Source organism: Orbicella franksi, chromosome 12 (assembly GCF_964199315.1).
Source record: "Orbicella franksi chromosome 12, jaOrbFran1.1, whole genome shotgun sequence".
Taxonomy (NCBI): domain Eukaryota; kingdom Metazoa; phylum Cnidaria; class Anthozoa; order Scleractinia; family Merulinidae; genus Orbicella; species Orbicella franksi.
This window is the reverse complement of record NC_138156.1, coordinates 10,407,131-10,424,891: the sequence shown is the minus strand read 5'-3', so window position 1 is coordinate 10,424,891 and position 17,761 is coordinate 10,407,131. Positions and strand designations below refer to the sequence as shown.

General features: G+C 40.7%; 1 protein-coding gene and 1 pseudogene across 1 annotated transcript; one reads left to right on the top strand and one right to left on the bottom strand.

Moving 5' to 3' along the window:
* The first annotated feature begins 2,822 nt into the window (after positions 1-2,822).
* LOC145464117 (E3 ubiquitin-protein ligase TRIM71-like) lies at positions 2,823-12,525 on the top strand (annotated as a pseudogene).
* Positions 12,526-13,540: 1,015 nt separating this feature from the next.
* LOC145463883 (glutathione hydrolase 1 proenzyme-like) lies at positions 13,541-15,894 on the bottom strand. The gene is made up of 3 exons (XM_081447677.1): positions 15,611-15,894; positions 14,989-15,229; positions 13,541-14,425 (listed from the first exon to the last, which is right to left on the bottom strand). The coding sequence occupies exons 1-3, from the start codon at positions 15,784-15,786 to the stop codon at positions 14,135-14,137; spliced, it is 708 nt and encodes a 235-aa protein (XP_081303803.1). The 5' UTR covers positions 15,787-15,894; the 3' UTR covers positions 13,541-14,134.
* Between the last annotated feature and the right edge of the window lie 1,867 nt (positions 15,895-17,761).

Sequence of the window (17,761 nt, the reverse complement as noted above, 5' to 3'; positions counted from 1 at the left end):
GAAAACTACTTCATCCTAATATGAAGTGACACCTTTGTAAAACTGAACGTAGATCTTCCCATTTTTAAATCCAAACTTTTCTTGCCACAGAAATCTCGAAAATGCGCGACCCCATTCTTTAAAAATGCAACCCATTCTAGTCAATCTACTTGTGAAAATGCGACCCCATTGAGCGGCCCATCCCCATTAGCCTACAAATGGGAAGTACCCCCTCTAGCCCGGGGCCCGAGCCATTGATTCTTTATTTGCATTAACTTGTCCATGAGCGCGAAACTCCGATCTAGTTAAATGGATAGTGTGCAAGGAAGAGAGACAGGCCACAGACAACAGCCAAAACTCCCACTTTCTCTCCTTTTGCTGTCCTTCCATCATTCGCTGTAGTTTAGGATACTGAGAGGTGAAGACGGAAAGGGAACAAGAAGTGGGAGAGGAAATAGCGAAATGCGGGAGTTCGAAGAGGGCGGGAAGCGAAGAAGAAATGCCAAACGAGTTTTTCCATGTATTGATACGTTACAATATTTCAGAAACAAGAACCCAAAATGTGCGGGACTTGTATTTATCGTTTCTGGGACTTCTGAGCAACCAAGCAAACAAAAATTCGTGCTTCGGCTGAAAAAAAGACTTACTCCCGCCTAAGAATTGCGCAGCTAAATGGCTAGGACATGTTTTGAGTCTCAGGAGCAGGACGGAAAGGGACGGAAGACTTATTTTTATTATATGGCTAGCTCCGTGAGCGGGCAAGATGAATCAAATCCTGCGCTGTGATTGGCTACCCGAGCGGGCAAGATGGAGCTATCTTGCCCGCTCGGGACTACCCGCCCTCTCCCACAAGAAAAATTTCCCCGAAAGCCATATGATAAATTCTTTATTGACCAAGCTTGTTCGGTCAAGATGGCTGGATATTGGCCTCGTTCTGTTTTTTGCGAGTTTATGGACCTCGACTCCGTCTCGGTCCATAAACACGCAAAAAAAGAACTTGGCCAATATCCAGCCATCTTGACCTCACACTTGGTCAATAACCCATACATCTCAGTTTATTTTTCCCTCGTACTGGGGGAAAACCGCCTGCTCACGCCGGGAATTTCTAGGTCATATTTCGGCCAAATATTTGTCCGCATTTTTTTCGATCGCCATATTGGCCGAGTGGGGGTCTGAGCGCTTGTTGGCAATTTTTTGTATCTAGAAGTAATTACCTTTGGTGTCACTTTTGCATGACTGTGTTATGTAGCCAGTGCTTTAAGTGCGGACCTCGCATCAGAAAGGGAGTAAGCTAAAGGTTGTACCCGAACCTTGGGCTCTCACTGGGTTCTTAAGGCTGGTTAGGTTTCGAAGCAGGCGAAGCGACTAGTGCTTTGGACAAGAAATTGGTCTGTCATTCATGTAGGTTTCTCAACATGTAACAAGAAGAGGGAAACAAACATTTCAGTAAATTTAATCAAACTTTTTCACTCGGCAATGCCAGTTTCTCAGTTATTATGATTGCAACAAGTTGGGAAATGGTGTGCATGGAAAAAAAGTTCTTCAAGGTCAGAGAAATGTCATGGAGTTTTATTTTGGCTCAGGAAAAATTGACAATTTGAAAAAAAAGTCAGGGAAACACAACCTCGTTCCCAAGGCTTTCTCCTTAAAGATTGTTCGAACCTAAGGGAAAAGCCCTGGGAACCAGGTTTAGGGAAACAATGAATTGTGAAAGCTGAGCGTGAAAGCCATGGCTATAGAATGATCTACCTTTGTAATAACAGTTTCAGGCTTAAACTTTTCTAAGATGTAAAAATAAAAAGAGCGTGTTTAATCTTAATATCCTGTCTTCCAATTTGCTTGATTTGCTCACTCATGGACTGAACCTTGAAACACGAAAATTGTGTGTTATTAGTCATTGTTATAGATAGTTTAGATTACTGGTCTCAGAAACCACACAGCAGTATGACTTGTAGCTTGAACAACTTTTAGTGGACATATCTCTTCCAAAGAACATCTTAATTCTGAATTTGTGTTAAAAAGCAATAGTATAGTGTATATTTTGTAACATTACATAATGCGTTTAACTGTTGACTTCAGTGCCTAAATGGGATTCACGGTTTAATTTAGGTGAAGAGAAATGTTAATAAATTGTGACAATTTTTGCTAACACTTGTAGTGATGGTTAGTCGATGGTGAACAAGAAAAGTTTAATTCCGATGATTTATTTAAGAGATTGATTTAGCCAACAGATTAGTAATCTATTGATTACCGCCGCAATTAGATTTCACCAGAACGTTATCGCTTTCCCAAAACTGGAGTCTCTTTGTGTGAATATTACCACGTAACTTATTAACTTCATCCTTAAAAACAAAACGTCATGTGGAAATAGCTAGAAATCCATTCCCAGAGTTGATAATACACGAGTGTTGAAATTTCCCAACCTTGTTATTTTGCAATCGCTGGCGTCCCAGTCATTTTGTTGTCCTTTTACCCAAACTCCCCTTCCCCTCTCTTCCCGGGAATGTTTATTCCTGAATTGTAGACAATTTCGATAAATTTCTTAAAGAAACCAAAGAACATCTTCAATTCATCAGAGACAAGTGATGGAGATTTGATGGAGATGGTTTTCCAACAAAAAGATGCACATAGACTGATGCAGAAAGTCTATAACCTGTAAAGGCAGCTCGCTGTTTCGCAATCTTCTTCATAGGTCACGCTATTCTGAGGATTCCTAGGAATCTTGGTAATCAAAGTGTAAACAATTCAAAGAAGTCAGACATTACAGAAAGTCAAACCTCTTGTGACTGGTCAATATTAAAAGTCTGATAAGTACGGTATTTTTTTATATTACAAGGCTCCATTGTTGGAGGCGTTGTCATCTCGAGCCTCAGTTTGTCTCTCCGCCTTTAATCATGAATATACAAACCTTGCGAAACAATCTTCACGAAGAAGTATCCTGTTCTATGTGCATGATCACATTCACTGATCCAAAACAGCTGCCATGTTTACACAGTTTTGTCTTCACTGCTTGAACGGTATTCTACGAGCGAGTGGCCGCCATGATGTCATAGCTTGCCCAGAGTGTAGAAGAGAGAGTGGAGTCCCTAACGGAGTGGAAATCTGAAGGACTTACCGACCAACTTTCGCATCAACAGTTTGCTAGATGTGTTGGCAATCAAAGAGTGTAATTCCTCCAGAGTGAAATGTGGAAACTGCGACAAAAGAAGCGCACAGAGTTTGTACTGTTTCCAGTGTTGTACATTCTGGGGTGACGACTGTATTACCGCACACAACATAATCCGAGCTAGTAAAGAACACCGTGTGCTAGCGTTGAAAGACTTTCAAGATCAAGACATCGAGGAAGTGTCAAAACGACCAGCATTTTGCCAGCAGAAACACCATGAAAAAGAAGAGTTGAAGTTCTTTTGTAAGGACTGTTAAGTTGCCATTTTCAACGCCTGTGCTTTAACAGATCACGAAGGTCATGCCAAGATGCTTTTGGAAGTAGCTGCAACTGAACGCAAGTTACAAGTAAAATCAGCGATTGAATTGCAAAAACAAAAAGCGCAACAGAAGGGAAACAAAATTGCTGAACTTGAAGAGAACTGCATTCATATTGAAGACCAAGCCGCTGCCGTCAAACAAAACCTACACAGATTTGCAAAACATTTGATCGGAAAGTTGATACGGGCATGAATCTCTCACCCAAGCACTGTGCAAATCAATAGACTTCCACAAGTAAAATAAACGTGTGTAGATTTGAAGGAGGGCTAAAAGCAGTATCTTCAAAACGTTAGGTAAGCATTGGTTGGGATTCCGGAACCTAAAACGCGACTATGGCGCATCTCTCAACGCGCGAGAACTTACGAAAGAAAAGAAAGTTGATGTGGGCGGAAATCTCCAACCCAAACACAGTGCAAATCGATAGTTTTCCACAGATAAAAAAAAACACGTGTGTAGATTTGGGGCAGGGATCAAAGTAGCATCTTTAAAAACTTAGGTAAGCATTGGTTGGCATCTCTGCACCTAAAACGCAAGTGTGGCGCATCTCTAAACGCGCGACAACTTACAAGAGAAAAGAAAGTTGATATGGGCGGGAATCTCAAACCCAAGCACTTGGGCAAATCGACAATTTTCCACAAGTGAAAAACACGTGTGTAGATTTAAAGCAGGGCTAAAAGTAGCATGTTTAAAAAGTTAGGATCCGTGCACCTAAAACGCGAGAGTGGCGCATCTCTAAACGCGCGAAAACATACCAGAGAAAAGAAAGTTGATATGGGCGGGAATCTCCAACCCAAACACTAAGCAAATCGATAGCTTCCACAAGTGAAAAACACATGTCTAGATTTGGGGGAGGGCTGTAAGAAGCATGTTTAAAAAGTTAGGTAAGCATTGGTTGGGATCCCTGCACCTAAAACGAGAGTGTGCCGAATCTCTAAACGCGCGAGAACTTACGAGAGAAAAGAAAGTTGATATAAGCAAGGCTCTCTCGCCATAGCACTGTCCAAATCGAAAGACTTTAACAAGTGAAATACACGTTTGTAGATTTGGGGGAGGGCTAAAAGCAGCATCTTTAAAAAGTTAGGTAAGCATTGTTTGGAATGCCTGCACCTAAAACGCGAATGTGGCGCATTTCTAAACGCGGAAGAACTTACGAGAAAAAAGAAAGTTGATATGGGCGAGAATCTCTCACCCAAACACTGTCCAAATCGAAAGACTTCCACAAGTGAAATACACGTATGTAGACTTGGGGGAGGGCTAAAGGTAGCACCTTTAAAAAGTTAGGTAAGCATTGGTTGAGATCCAGGCACCAAAAACGCAAGTGTCGGGCATCTCTAAACGCCCGAGAACTTACGAGAGAAAAAAAAGTTGATAGTGGCGAGAGTCTCCCACCCAAGCACTGTCCAAATCGATAGACTTCCACAAGTGAAATAAACGTGTGTAGATTTGGAGAAGGGCTAAAAGTAGCCTCTTTAAAAAGTTAGGTAAGCATTGTTTAGGATCCCTGCACCTAAAACGCAAGTGTGGCGCATCTCTAAACGCCGGAGAATTTACGACACAAAAGAAAGTTGATATCGGCGAGAATCTCTCACCCAAGCACTGTCCAAATCGAAAGACTTCCAGAAGTTAAATAAACGTGTGTAGATTTTGGGATGGGCTAAAATTAGCATCTTTAAAACCTTAGGTAAGTTCTGCACTTAAAACGCGAGTGTGGCGTATCTCTAAAGGCATAAGAACTTACGAGAGAAAAGAAAGATGATATGGGCGAGAATCCCTCACTCAAGCACTGTCCAAAACGAAAGGCTTCAAGAAGTGAAAAACAGGTGTGTAGATTTGGGGGAGGGCTAAAAGTAGTACCTTTAAAAAGTTAGGTAAGCATTGGCTGGGATCCCTGCACCTAAAACCCGAGTGTGGCGCATCTCTAAAAGCGCGAGAACTTACAAGAGAAAAGAAAGTTGATATGGGCGGGAATCTCCAACCCAAACATTGTGCAAATGGATAGTTTTCCACAAAAGAAAGACACGTGTGTAGATTTGGGGCAAGGCTAAAACTAGCATCTTCAAAAACTTACGTAAGCATTGGTTGGGCTTCCCACACCTAAAACACGTGTGGCGCATCACTAAACGCGCGATAACTTACGAGAGAAAAGAAAGTTGATATGGGCAAGAATCTCTCACCCAAGCACTGTCCAAATGGCAAGACTTTACCAAATAAAATACACGTGTGTAGATTTGGGAGAGGGCTAAAAGCAGCACCTTTAAAAAGTTAGGTAAGGATTAGTTGCGATTCCCGCATCTAAAACGCGAGTGTGGCGCATCTCTAAATGTGCGAGAACTTACGAGAGAAAAGAAAGTTGATATGGGCGGGAATCTCTAACCCAAACACTGGGCAAATAGATAGTTTTCCACAAGTGAAAAACACGTGTGTAGGTTTGGGGCAGAACTAAAAGTAGCATCTTTAAAAATGTAGGTATGCATTGGCTGGGATTCCCGCACCTAAAACGCGAGTGTTGCGCATCTCTAAACGCGGGAGAACTTACGAGAGAAAAGAAAGTTGATATGGGCAAGAATCGCTCACCCAAACACTGTCCAAATCGAAAGACTTTCACAAGTTAAATACAAGTGTGTAGATTTGGGGGAGGGCTAAAAGTAGCATCTTTAAAAAGTTAGGTAAGCATTGGTTGAGATCCCTGCACCTAAAACGCGAGTGTGGGGCATCTCTAAACACGCGAGAACTTACGAGAGAAAACAAAGGTAATAGTGGGGAGAATCTCTCACCCAAGCACTGTCCAAATCGATAGACTTCCACAAGTGAAATAAAAGTGTGTAGATTTGGGGCAGGACTAAAAGAAGCCTCTTTTAAAAGTGAGGTAAGCATTGGTTGGGAACCCTGCACCTAAAGCGCGAGTGCGGCACATTTCTAAACGCGCGAGAACTTACGAGAGAAAAGAAAATTGATATGGGCAGGAATATCCAACCTAAACAATGTGCAAATCGATAGTTTTTCACAAGTGAAATACACGTGTTTAGATTTGAAGCAAGGCTAAAAGTAGCATCTTTAAAAAGTTAGGTAACCATTGGTTCGGATCCCTGCACCTAAAACGCAAGTTTCGCTCATCTCTAAACGCGCGAGAACTTCCGAGAGAAAAGAAAGTTGATATGGGCGAGAATGTCCAACCCAAGCACTGTCCAAATCAATAGACTTTCACAAGTGAAATACACGTGTTTAGATTTGAAGCAAGGCTAAAAGTAGCATCTTTAAAAAGTTAGGTAACCATTGGTTCGGATCCCTGCACCTAAAACGCAAGTTTCGCTCATCTCTAAACGCGCGAGAACTTCCGAGAGAAAAGAAAGTTGATATGGGCGAGAATGTCCAACCCAAGCACTGTCCAAATCAATAGACTTTCACAAGTGAAATACACGTGTTTAGATTTGAAGCAAGGCTAAAAGTAGCATCTTTAAAAAGTTAGGTAACCATTGGTTCGGATCCCTGCACCTAAAACGCAAGTGTGGCCCATCTCTAAACTTGTAAGAACATAAAAGAGAAAACAAAGTTGACATGGGCGGGAATCTTTAACCCATGAATATTCAACCAAAGCACATCAAGCACGAAGAATGTCCAACGCAAACACATCGAACACGTGTGTAGATTTTGGGGAGGACTAAAAGTAGCATCTTTAAAAACTTAGATAAGCGTTGGTTGGGATCACTGCACTTAAAACGCGCGTGTGGCGCATCTTTAAAGGCGCGAGAACTTACGAGAGAAAAGAAAGTTGATATGGGCAGGAAAGTCCAACCCAAACACTGTGCAAATCGATAGTTTTTCACAATTGAAAAACACGTGTGTAGATTTGTGGCAGGGCTAAAAAGTAGCATCTTTAAAAAGTTAGATAAGTATTGGTTGGGATTCCAGCACCTAAAACGCGAGATATGGGCGAGAATCTCTCACCCAAACACTGTCCAAATCGATAGACTTCCACAAGTAATATACACGTGTGTAGATTTGGAGGAGGACTAAAAGCAGCATCTTTAAAAGGTTAGGTAAGCATTGGTTGGGACCCTTGCAATTAAAATTCGAGTGTGGCGCATCTCTAAACGCGCGAGAAGTTACGAGAGAAAAGAAAGCTGATATGGTTAAGAATGTCCATTCCAAGCACTGTCCAAATCCATACACTTCTACGAGTGAAATACACGGGTGTAGATTTGGGGCAAGGCTAAAAGTAGCATTTTTAAAAAGTTAGGTAAGCATTGGCTGGGATTGCAGAACATAAAACGCGAGTGTGGCGCATCTCTAAACGTGCGAGAACTTACAAGAGAAAAGAAAGTTTATATGGGTACGAATGTACAACCCAAGCACTGTCCAAATCGATAGACTTCCACAAGTGAAATACACGTGTGTAGATTTGAAGCAAGGCTAATAGTAGCATCTTTAAAAGGTTAGGTAAGCATTGGTTGGCATCCCTGCACCTAAAACTCGAATTTGGGGCATTTCTAAATGCGCGAGAACTTACGAGAGAAAACAAAGTATATATGGGTGGGAATCTCCAACCCAAGAATATGCAACCCAAGTACATGAAGCACAAAGAATGTCCAACGCAAGCACATCAAATACGTGTTTAGATTTGGGGGAGGGCTAAAACCGGCACCTTTAAAGAGTTAGGTAAGCATGGGTTGGGATTCCCGAACCTAAAACGCGAATGTGGCGCATTTCTAAATGCGCGAGAACTTACAAGAGAAAAGAAAGTTGATATGGGCGAAAATCTCTCACCCAAGCACTGTCCAAATCGAAAGACTTCAACAAGTGAAGTACACCTGTGTAGATTTGTGGGAGGGGTAAAAGCAGCTCGTTTAAAAAGTTAGGTAAGCACTGTGTGGGATCCCTGCACGTAAAACGCGAGTTTGGCGCATCTTTAAACGCGCGAGAACTTACGAGAGAAAAAAAAGTTGATGTGGGCGAAAATCTCTTACCCAAGCACTGTCCAAATCGATAGACTTCCACAAGTGAAATACACGTGTGTAGATTTGGGGGAGGGCTAAAAGTAACATCTTTAAAAAGTTAGGTAAGCATTGGTTAGGATTGCAGAACCTAAAACGTTAGTGTGGCGCATCTCTAAACGTGCGAGAACTTACAAGAGAAAAGAAAGTTTATATGGGCACGAATGTACAGCCCAAGCACTGTCCAAATCGATAGACTTCCACAAGTGAAATACACGTGTGTAGATTTGGGGCTAGGCTAATAGTAGCATCTTTAAAAGGTTAGGTAAGCATTGGTTGGCATCCCTGCACCTAAATCTCGAGTATGGCGCATCTCTAAATGCGCGAGAGCTTACGAGAGAAAAGAAAGTTGATATGGGTGGTAATCTCCAACCCAAGAATATGCAACCCAAGTACGTGAAGTACAAAGAATGTCTAACGCAAGCAGATGAAATGCGTGTTTAGATTTGAGGGAGGGCTAAAACCAGCACCTTTAAAAAGTTAGGTAAGCATTGGTTGGGATTCTTGCACCTAAAACGCGAGTGTGGCGCATCTGTAAATGCACGAGAACTTACGAGAGAAAAGAAAGTTGATATGGGCGGAAATCTCCAACCCAAACATTGTGCAAATCGATAGTTTTCTATAAGTGAAAAACACGTGTGTAGATTTGGGGCAGGGCTAAAATTAGCATGTTCAAAAAGTTAGCTAGGCATTGGTTGGGATTCTCGCACTTAAAACGGGACTGTGGCGCGAGAACTTACGAGAGAAAACAAAGTTGATAGTGGCGAGAGTCTCTCACCCAAGCACTGTCCAAATCGATAGACTTCCACAAGTGAAATACACGTGTGTAGATTCGGTGGAGGGCTAAAAGTAGAGTTTTTAAAAAGTTAGGTAAGCATTGGTTGGGATCCCTACCTCTAAAACGCGAGTGTGGCGCATCTCTGAACGTGCGAGAACTTACGAGAGAAACGAAAGACTATATGGGTTGGAATCTCTCACCCCATGCGGGAACGCAAATGACTTCTACTGTACATATATTTTCCTGGTGTTTTTTTTTTTTTTTTTTTTTAATTCTATGATAACAGGGCTGTATTCCTCTAAGGTGTAGGTGTAATTCGTAAAAACACTGATTTCTTATAAATTGTTTAGAAATTCTTTAGTCCAGTTGAAATTTATGTTGCTGGCACATGGGTGGGCATTTTAGATGTAGGCCGTGACTTAAGATACCTTAAACTATTTTTACCGTTCATGATGCACTGCTACGTTAGTCTGCTTTATAAATATTTAACTGCTCTGGTCGAGTTTCTTATTTCAATATGATGAAACATTCTTTTTATGCGTTCCTGTTAATAATGATGCAAAGTTGTCAATTTTGATAATTTCATACTTGATGAAAATTTTGCGAGGTTTGTTTTACCAGGGCGCCTTATGACGCCTCCTGGAATAAGCTACACCTTCCCTAGTTGAATCGTCATCAGTTTATCGTACGTTATTTAGGTTATTGATTGGAAAAATAATTATACTTTTGAACCTTAGTTCCTTTATTTTCAGGGGATGGGAGGTGGGCTCACTTGTTTCGCAGGTCGTAACTTACGGACTTTTACGATTCGTTGCGTGTACGAGCCATTGGCCAAGCGATTGGTCAAGCGATTGGTAGCCGTGCATGGTCTACTAAAGCATTGACAATGTATCTGAGCTCCATGTACTAAGTTTCTCCTCGCGCTTTTTTCTTTCTTTTTTTTTTTTTTGCCCTCGGCTGTATAATTGTGCGATATTTTCTATACAATAACTTCAATTGCCGAGCATGATAATACTGCAAGTGACTCCCACTGCTAACGACATACTCAGACAAGTATTCCAGATCATCTGGGCTTTTATTCCTTAAGATCTGTGTTTGATTGATTAATCAAACGCTCCTTTACGCCCGGACAAGCATCCCGATGCAAGCTCAGAGTTTATTGTGATGGCTTTCATTGCGTAAACAAGACATTTACGTCTGCTCGCCGCGCTCAGCATCCATTCGTAGGCACTTTGGTACCTTTAAGTTCAGTTTGTGGATCTGAACTTGGTTCAGGAGGAGAAGCAGAGGAAGGTTCATGTTGTGTAATTCGTTCATTATTGGGGGATTACTTGATTTATCGGCATTCCCCGGTTTTGTCCGCTCACGTTTTTTTCCTGCCCAAGTCTTTCTTCGCGTGTGTTTAGACGTGATCCGATATATAATGACCTTGTTTTGTTCCAGATTATTGGCGTCGGTGGAGTCCGCCATCATTTGAAAGCATCGGGAATGACTCGAACGCACTATTTACTTTTAAAGCACTATTAATATCGTGACTTCATTTTAAAGCTTGTCTCATATTCCATCGGCCCTTTCTGGTTTATTTTTTATTTAATATCATCGACATATCACTGGAACAGATTATGACGCCTTCCCTGGCCGCAAGACGAACAACCCTAGGGAGAGTATGTAAGGAATGCTATGAAAATTTCCTACCATTTCTCTGCGGTACTTACAGTAGAAGTCCCGTGCGTCCCATCATGCAGTTGTCGAAGCGAAGGAGAAGGAAATATAGAACAAAGTGGACAAACAAGTAAAGGAATCTCAAGAACGTCTGCAAACTGAACAGCGCGATGTGGACAAACAAATAAAGCTTATCGAGACAGGGATTGAGAAAACGGAAACACTTTTAAAGCGAAAGCACAAGCGCTGAGATTGTACAGTTAGAAAAGTCATTTAACACAATGTTTAAGGAAGATGTCATCGATGGAGAAGAGCAAGTAGACTGCGACCTTGAAGGCTTTCGTCGATTCACTTTCGTAGAAAACGATTCATTAATGGCGAAAATCGTCACTGAAAGAATCGACGCTTTCAAAACACTTATCAGCAAATCTAGTGCGCATCAATCAAGCGCGCAAGGAGAAGGAACAAGTGAAGCTACTGTTGGACTTGAAGCACAGTTTGTTTTGACAGAAAGAAATGCTGATGGAGAACAATGTTATTACGGGAGTGACTGCGTGACAGTGGAAATCAAAAATTAGCAAGGACAGGACTGTGTGACGAAAGCGCCAGTCCAAGATAACAAAGACGGCAGCTACAACATCAGTTACTTCGCTAAAGAAACCGAGAAACGTAACTTGTCAGTGAAAGTAAATGAAGAACACGTTTATGGCAGCCCTTTTGTTGTTGACGTCAAACCGAGACATTTCAGGCCCGTCTTATCGTTTGGGCAACAAGAGCCAGCTGCTGGAATGCTTCGCCGTCATTCGGGAGTGGCAGTGAATGAACGTAATGAAATTGCAGTGACTGATTTTAGTAACCACAGAATTCAGGTATTTAGTAGTGATGGAACTTACTTAAGATCGTTTGGTAGAAAGGTTGATAAACAGGGCGAATTTAACTTTCCTGCTGGGATAGCTTTTGATAACAATGGCCATATTGTAGTGGTGGACAGTGATAACCACCGAGTCCAAGTTTTTAGAGAGGAGGATGAGTTCCCGAACCAGTTTGGTGAACAAGGAAGTCTTGATCACCAGCTTCAGGATCCTTATGGTTTATCCATAGAGAGTGACGGAAATTATATTGTTGCTGATTCAAATAACAAACTAATCCAGACCTTTTCTCCTACTGGTCAGTTTTTACGTTAAATTGGCGGAGAGGGCTCTTTTACCTTTCCCATCCACTGTGTCCAATATGACAACCATCTTATAGTATCAGACAGGAATGAACACTGTATCAAAGTATTTGATAGAGATGGGAATTTTGTTTACCAATTTGGAAAGAAGGGGGAGGGGGACAGGGAGTTCAATAGTCGTTACTCAATACTCGTTGCCTGACACTTGATGGTCTGTGATATTAGGAATCACAGAGTTCAGGTGTTTTAACTGAGTGGAAAGTTTCTGAAAATGTTTGAAAATAAAGGGAGCGGGATAGGAGAGTTTGATATTCCAGTCTCTACGGCAGTTCTTAGTGATGGTAGGATAGTTGTGACTGACTGCGGGAACGATCGCATTCAGATTCTTGAATAGATATGTTCCACTCGTTTGTGATGTAATATGAATCAGTTCCCTCGTTGCTATCGCTTAAATTTAGAACATGATTTTGCACCATTTGTCGTTGTTAGTCTGTAGCAGGTTACATATAAGAAAATCTCACAGAATAGAGATAGCTGAAAATTTACCTTTATAGTTACTATATTTAATTTCCGTTTCGACTGTGACATTTACATTACATTGTTTAAAACTTACATTGTTTAAAATTTAAATTTCAAGTGTTCTAAACCATTATGTTTTCTTAATTATATAGTGGTAGATTGTGTGGTATCAGTTGTCAATATCTATCATTGCTATAAGTGGTTTATATTACTTGTCTCAGAAATGACTCAACTGTATGACTGATAGGTTGAGCTAAGTTTAGCGGAAATATCTTTCACAAAGATCATTTCAATTCTGAATTTGTTGTTACTAAGCAGTACTGTCTGTTATGTGACATTAAAAAGCGTGTGGCTATTTACTCGCTTAAGGCAGATACAAGCTGTCTTGTAAGACTGAAAATGTTAGGTAGAGAAATGCCAATAAATTGTTTCAATATTTTCACATAGTTTTGTCGTGATACTTAATGCTTGTTCACAGGGGAAGACAGTAGCCAAAATTCACTTGGAGTTTTGCTGTCCCAGATCGCTCTTAAAATGAAGAAAAAATGTCTTGCTAAGTCAAATGAAACTTTCTCCGGGGGTGGGGGAGGGAGGAGGATATGGGAGAGGTACGGTTAACGGGAGATGAAATAAGGGAAACGGGAGTTCTAGCAGGGGAGAAAGCGAGGGAGAAACGAGAAATGTGAAGTTTCGTCATTTATTCATACGTTAGAATGTTTCAAAGACAAGAACCCAAAATATTATTTCATGAATTGTATTAATCGTCCGTGAGACTTCAGGACAAACAAGCAATCGAAATATCGTGCATGGGCTGAAAAAGAGACTTGCTTTCGCCTAGGAACCTCACAGCTAAGTGGCTAAGATATTTTTAGAGTCTCCTAATTTACAGGATACGGCAAGAGGACGTAAAAAGGCGGGGGTTGGGAGCCGAGACTTTTGCTCAGCTCAGTGTTTTCTTTTTCTTTTTTCATGTAAGGATGTGTTATGCATGTTTTTTCTTGCAAACATTGCAATTTTGCTGGAAACCAACACTTGCAGGAAACATTACTGAAAAGATTTTGTTTATTCTATCTACAACATGTACATCCTCATTTCTAAGTAAGACATATTTTTTATCAATGCTAAGCAGCGTCGAAAAAAGTAAACGATTATCCCGTTTTCAGGCCTCTAGGGGACAAAACGCACCCCAAAGGAACTGGAAACGAGCTTAAATGAACATATTACATCAAATGGAGTCGATATGAAAAACAAAGATAAGTGCAGAAATGCAAACCATTAATGTTTTTCATTAATCACGGAATCATGCGTCAATATCGTTCATTAACTACAAGATTTTTCCCATATTGAAACATTTTGTCATGGTTGGAAAGAGTAACAAACTGGCCCTAATTTTGAAAAAACAGGATACTTATTTCAGTACACGTTTCGCGTATCAAAAGCTGTAACTCTAACTTTGATAGCTAATATAATGTTTTGGTCACTCTTCAAAACTAGTGTGAATGTAATCATACTAGGAGAGTTTTCGGGATCGGCATCAGGACAATTGTTCTATTGTCCCGCGGGCGCGCCATGTTTCCTCGGGTCTGACTTGGCTAATATTCCCTTTTCAGGGTCTCGGAATATTGCCTGCACCGCGGCAAAGAATTCCACGCCAGTTACGTTGTGTCCGCGTTTTTCCAAACCTTCCAATATTTCGCGTGACATGCGATATTTGCCAGAAGTGTCAAAAGGTATCTTTTCATAAGATACATCCTGATCGGGCACCAGTTGAGTATGCAGTCGAGGCTTGTCCACTGCGTCAAATAGGGATTGTTCAAACCACAGCATGTTCATTAACACCTGCGCATGCGAACAAAACTGTTATCCGCTGAAGACAGACAGAGAACCTAAGTCCAAGCTGAGAGACTTAGGTATACGAACATGACTTGGTCCCAGTCTCATAATGACGATTTCACGGTTGATGTGAAAACACCAATCGCATTTGTATTTTAGAGCATTTGTTCTTGTATCTTCAGAGTTATGGGTTTGAAATCAAGGGAGGATAAAATAAGATAGTTATTTTTCCATTAAAGTCTGATTCTAAAGGTAATCCCCGGCAAGTTATTTTTAGAGATGGTATTTAGTACTTCCGCGTATAATGCTTCGACGAGCGTTGCGCAAATGTTTTCTTAGACGATGGAATTAAGTGTAAAGTCGTTTTTTTAAGTCGCTCGGGCTGTCCCCGTGAGAAAATTCGTGTCAAATGACTAACTATCCCTGGACCTTTCTGTGATTTGAAAAATCAGAATCGATCTAAAAATAACCTGAGAGTGATAAACTTGGTAATAAGTCCTGTATGGCGGATGAACTCTCGTACCCTTTATTTTCTCTTGTTTAAAATATGATTATGCCATTAAACATACCAGTGACACGGCGGTGGTGATCCTTTTCCCGCCAGAGGCGCCGATAACAAGTTCAACTCTGCCTTCGTCGCTTGTCAAAATGGCGGGAGATATGGACGAGAAAGGTCGCTTGTTTCGCTCGGGAAAGTTAAAAGGAGATGGAGAAATACCGTCCACTATGTTGTGACCGGGAATGTCAAAATCATCCATCTGGTCGTTGTAGATGATTCCTGTGACGTTAGATCGATATTTGGATCCAAGTCTGTCAAAAACAACGGTGAAAACGGAACGACAGTGGTAACTGATATTCAATCGAAATGTCAATTAATAGGTTGTGTACCTTTTGTCGAGAATCATGATCGAGCCTGCGAATGTCATTAGAGAGGTTGCTTGTCAACTCCATGTACGTGATGACGTCATGCTGATATCACAACGTTTGGAGAACTCACGTTAAGTTTAAGGCTAACAAATAAAGATTTGATTGTCTTTGAATGCTCCTACAAGCATTCGGCAAAACGACACTATAATGCAGCTCTGGCTAAGCGTAATTGGAAGGTTCTTACTGAAGGTCGAAAGGGTAATTTACTCAACCATCAAAGGCAAAAAGAGTTAATTAATAACTCGTAAGAAGTTCTAAACCTACCTCCTGTTGATTGTGGTTGTCACGGAAACCGCGTCACCATTTGGCGCCAAAACAGCCACGTGGGTTGTGCCGTAATCAGCGTCTGAGAATGATTCCGCGTAATATTTCACATCCTTGTACGTCATGCTATCCCGTATTTTGTGACGTAACCGGTCGCCTGTTTCCTGACTTAACATCTTTCTAGCAACCTGCGGTGAAACGTTGTGTAAACTTATAGAAAGTATTCTTGGAAAGCTCCACTCTCTGATGGACTGAAAAACATGTTTTTGTAACTCGTTCGTATAATTCACTGGAAGACTATTCAGTCTTGCGATTTGATTGATTAAGCAGCCATCTACTATGAAAAATTAGATTATGAGATCAAGGTGGCTTAGTAGGAACACAAGGGATTGTCTTCAATCGGGAATCACATCAAAGAGCAGCACGGAACAGTCCCAAGTGACATATATCGTGATTTTAAGATCTTGAGAAAGTGCCAAAGTAAATTCGACTGCCTGATCTACGAAATGCTCTTTATAAAGGACCTTAAGCCAACCTTGAACAAACAGTCAGATTCAATCTGTGCAAAGTTATTTATATAGGTTTTTTTTTTATAGCATATTATTTTATTATTTTAACACTTACATTTTAGCGCTTGTATTTACATATTTTATCGTTTGACATTCTCACGCCCTAATTTGTACTTATATATGTATATTTCATTCGTTTTTTCTGCAACTTGAAAATGATCTCAGAGAGATCGAAACGTCGTTTTTTACCGCTAGTTTTTATTCTGAAATGTTTTTCAAAAAAACTACTTATATGACTTATATTAACTAATTATAAAATTGTCGTTTACATGTTTCATGAATTGGCTTTACTGATGTGCTTTTTGAAGTCTGAGAAGTTACATAACCTTATAAAATTGGGTAGAGAATTCCATTCTTTTGTTGCCAGATAAGTAAAGGAGTGGAGACCAAAAGTTGTAGTTTTAGGTTTGGGCATTTCCAGTATATAGTTTCCACGCATGTTGTATGAAGTAGAACAGAACGAGAACATGTTTCTCATATAGGTCGGATAGCTAGTGAAAAATAGACTTTTGTACAAAATAGTAAGGAATTTACAGATGCGTTGATCATGAAGTTGGAGACAGTTTACCCTGTCTAGCAACACATTATAAGGCGATTCAAAATCGCTTAGAATGAATCTCAGAATCCTTTTGTTAAGAGCTTCTATTTCAGTTGTCCCTGTTGTTTGCACTGCAAAAGTGCCAAACTGTTGAGCAATAATCAAAATGAGGGAGTATGTAGGCCTTATACAGTTTCACTAAAATGTCTTTGCAAATAAGGTTTCTGAACCTTAGCATTACATTAAACTGGTTGTTGACTTTTTTTTCAAATAAGAGATATGTAATTGTGATATGTAATTATGAAATCATTAACGGCGGAAAGTCTCCCTCGGTATATATATCTAAATCACAAATGTAGCAGTTCTTGAAATGTCATTATCTGGGAAAAATCTCCCTCTGTAAATATATTTGAACGACAAATTTCGCAGTTATTGAATGTCATTAACTGCGAAAAGGCCAGGTCACTGAGCAGAGAACTGTACAGACGGATTTGGCTGACGCGTCTACATCCTTGGCGGCGCTCAATTCAGATCATGCGATGATTCATTTGGGAAATTACAGTTGTTCTGTTTATGCATATTCCCACACGTGATCTGAAGTGGGTGGCAAATGGATGTAAACACGTTAGCCGAATCACTCGTGTATTACAGAAACTGACTGAACTGATATGTTACTTGTCTTAACTCAATATGTCCAGACAAACCGTGCAACAATTCTTACTGATGCCATTCTTTTGAAATTCAAGAACTGAAACGGAGTGTTTTCCTTGCCTTGTTTCTACACACTGTTGACCGGCGCTGTTGCGCTTCGTCGGCAAAGAGCTTGAAACAAGGAGCGCGGTGCTTAATGGTTGGTAGCTTGAGTAGCAAACTTTGATTAGTAACAAGCGTTCTTCTACAAACACTCAACGTTCTGGCCAGGCGAAAATTGGGTCTGGAACAAAAAATATCCACAAAGTTACCTTCGACTCCGTCTGTTTTTTTGTTGTTGTTGCTGTTGTTTGTTTGTTTGTTTGTTTTTGCTCTCGCCTCTAGTTCAACGTG

What these genes read in the sequence shown, in the direction of transcription:
- LOC145463883 (XM_081447677.1), bottom strand. Translation starts at nt 15,786, where the DNA reads ATGTTAAGTCAGGAAACAGGCGACCGGTTACGTCACAAAATACGGGAT. An exon ending in ACAACCACAATCAACAGGAG is followed by an intron (nt 15,230 to 15,610) that starts GTAGGTTTAGAA and finishes TGTTTTTGACAG; the next exon opens with ACTTGGATCCAAATATCGAT. An exon ending in TCACCACCGCCGTGTCACTG is followed by an intron (nt 14,426 to 14,988) that starts GTATGTTTAATG and finishes TCGCATGCGCAG; the next exon opens with GTGTTAATGAACATGCTGTG.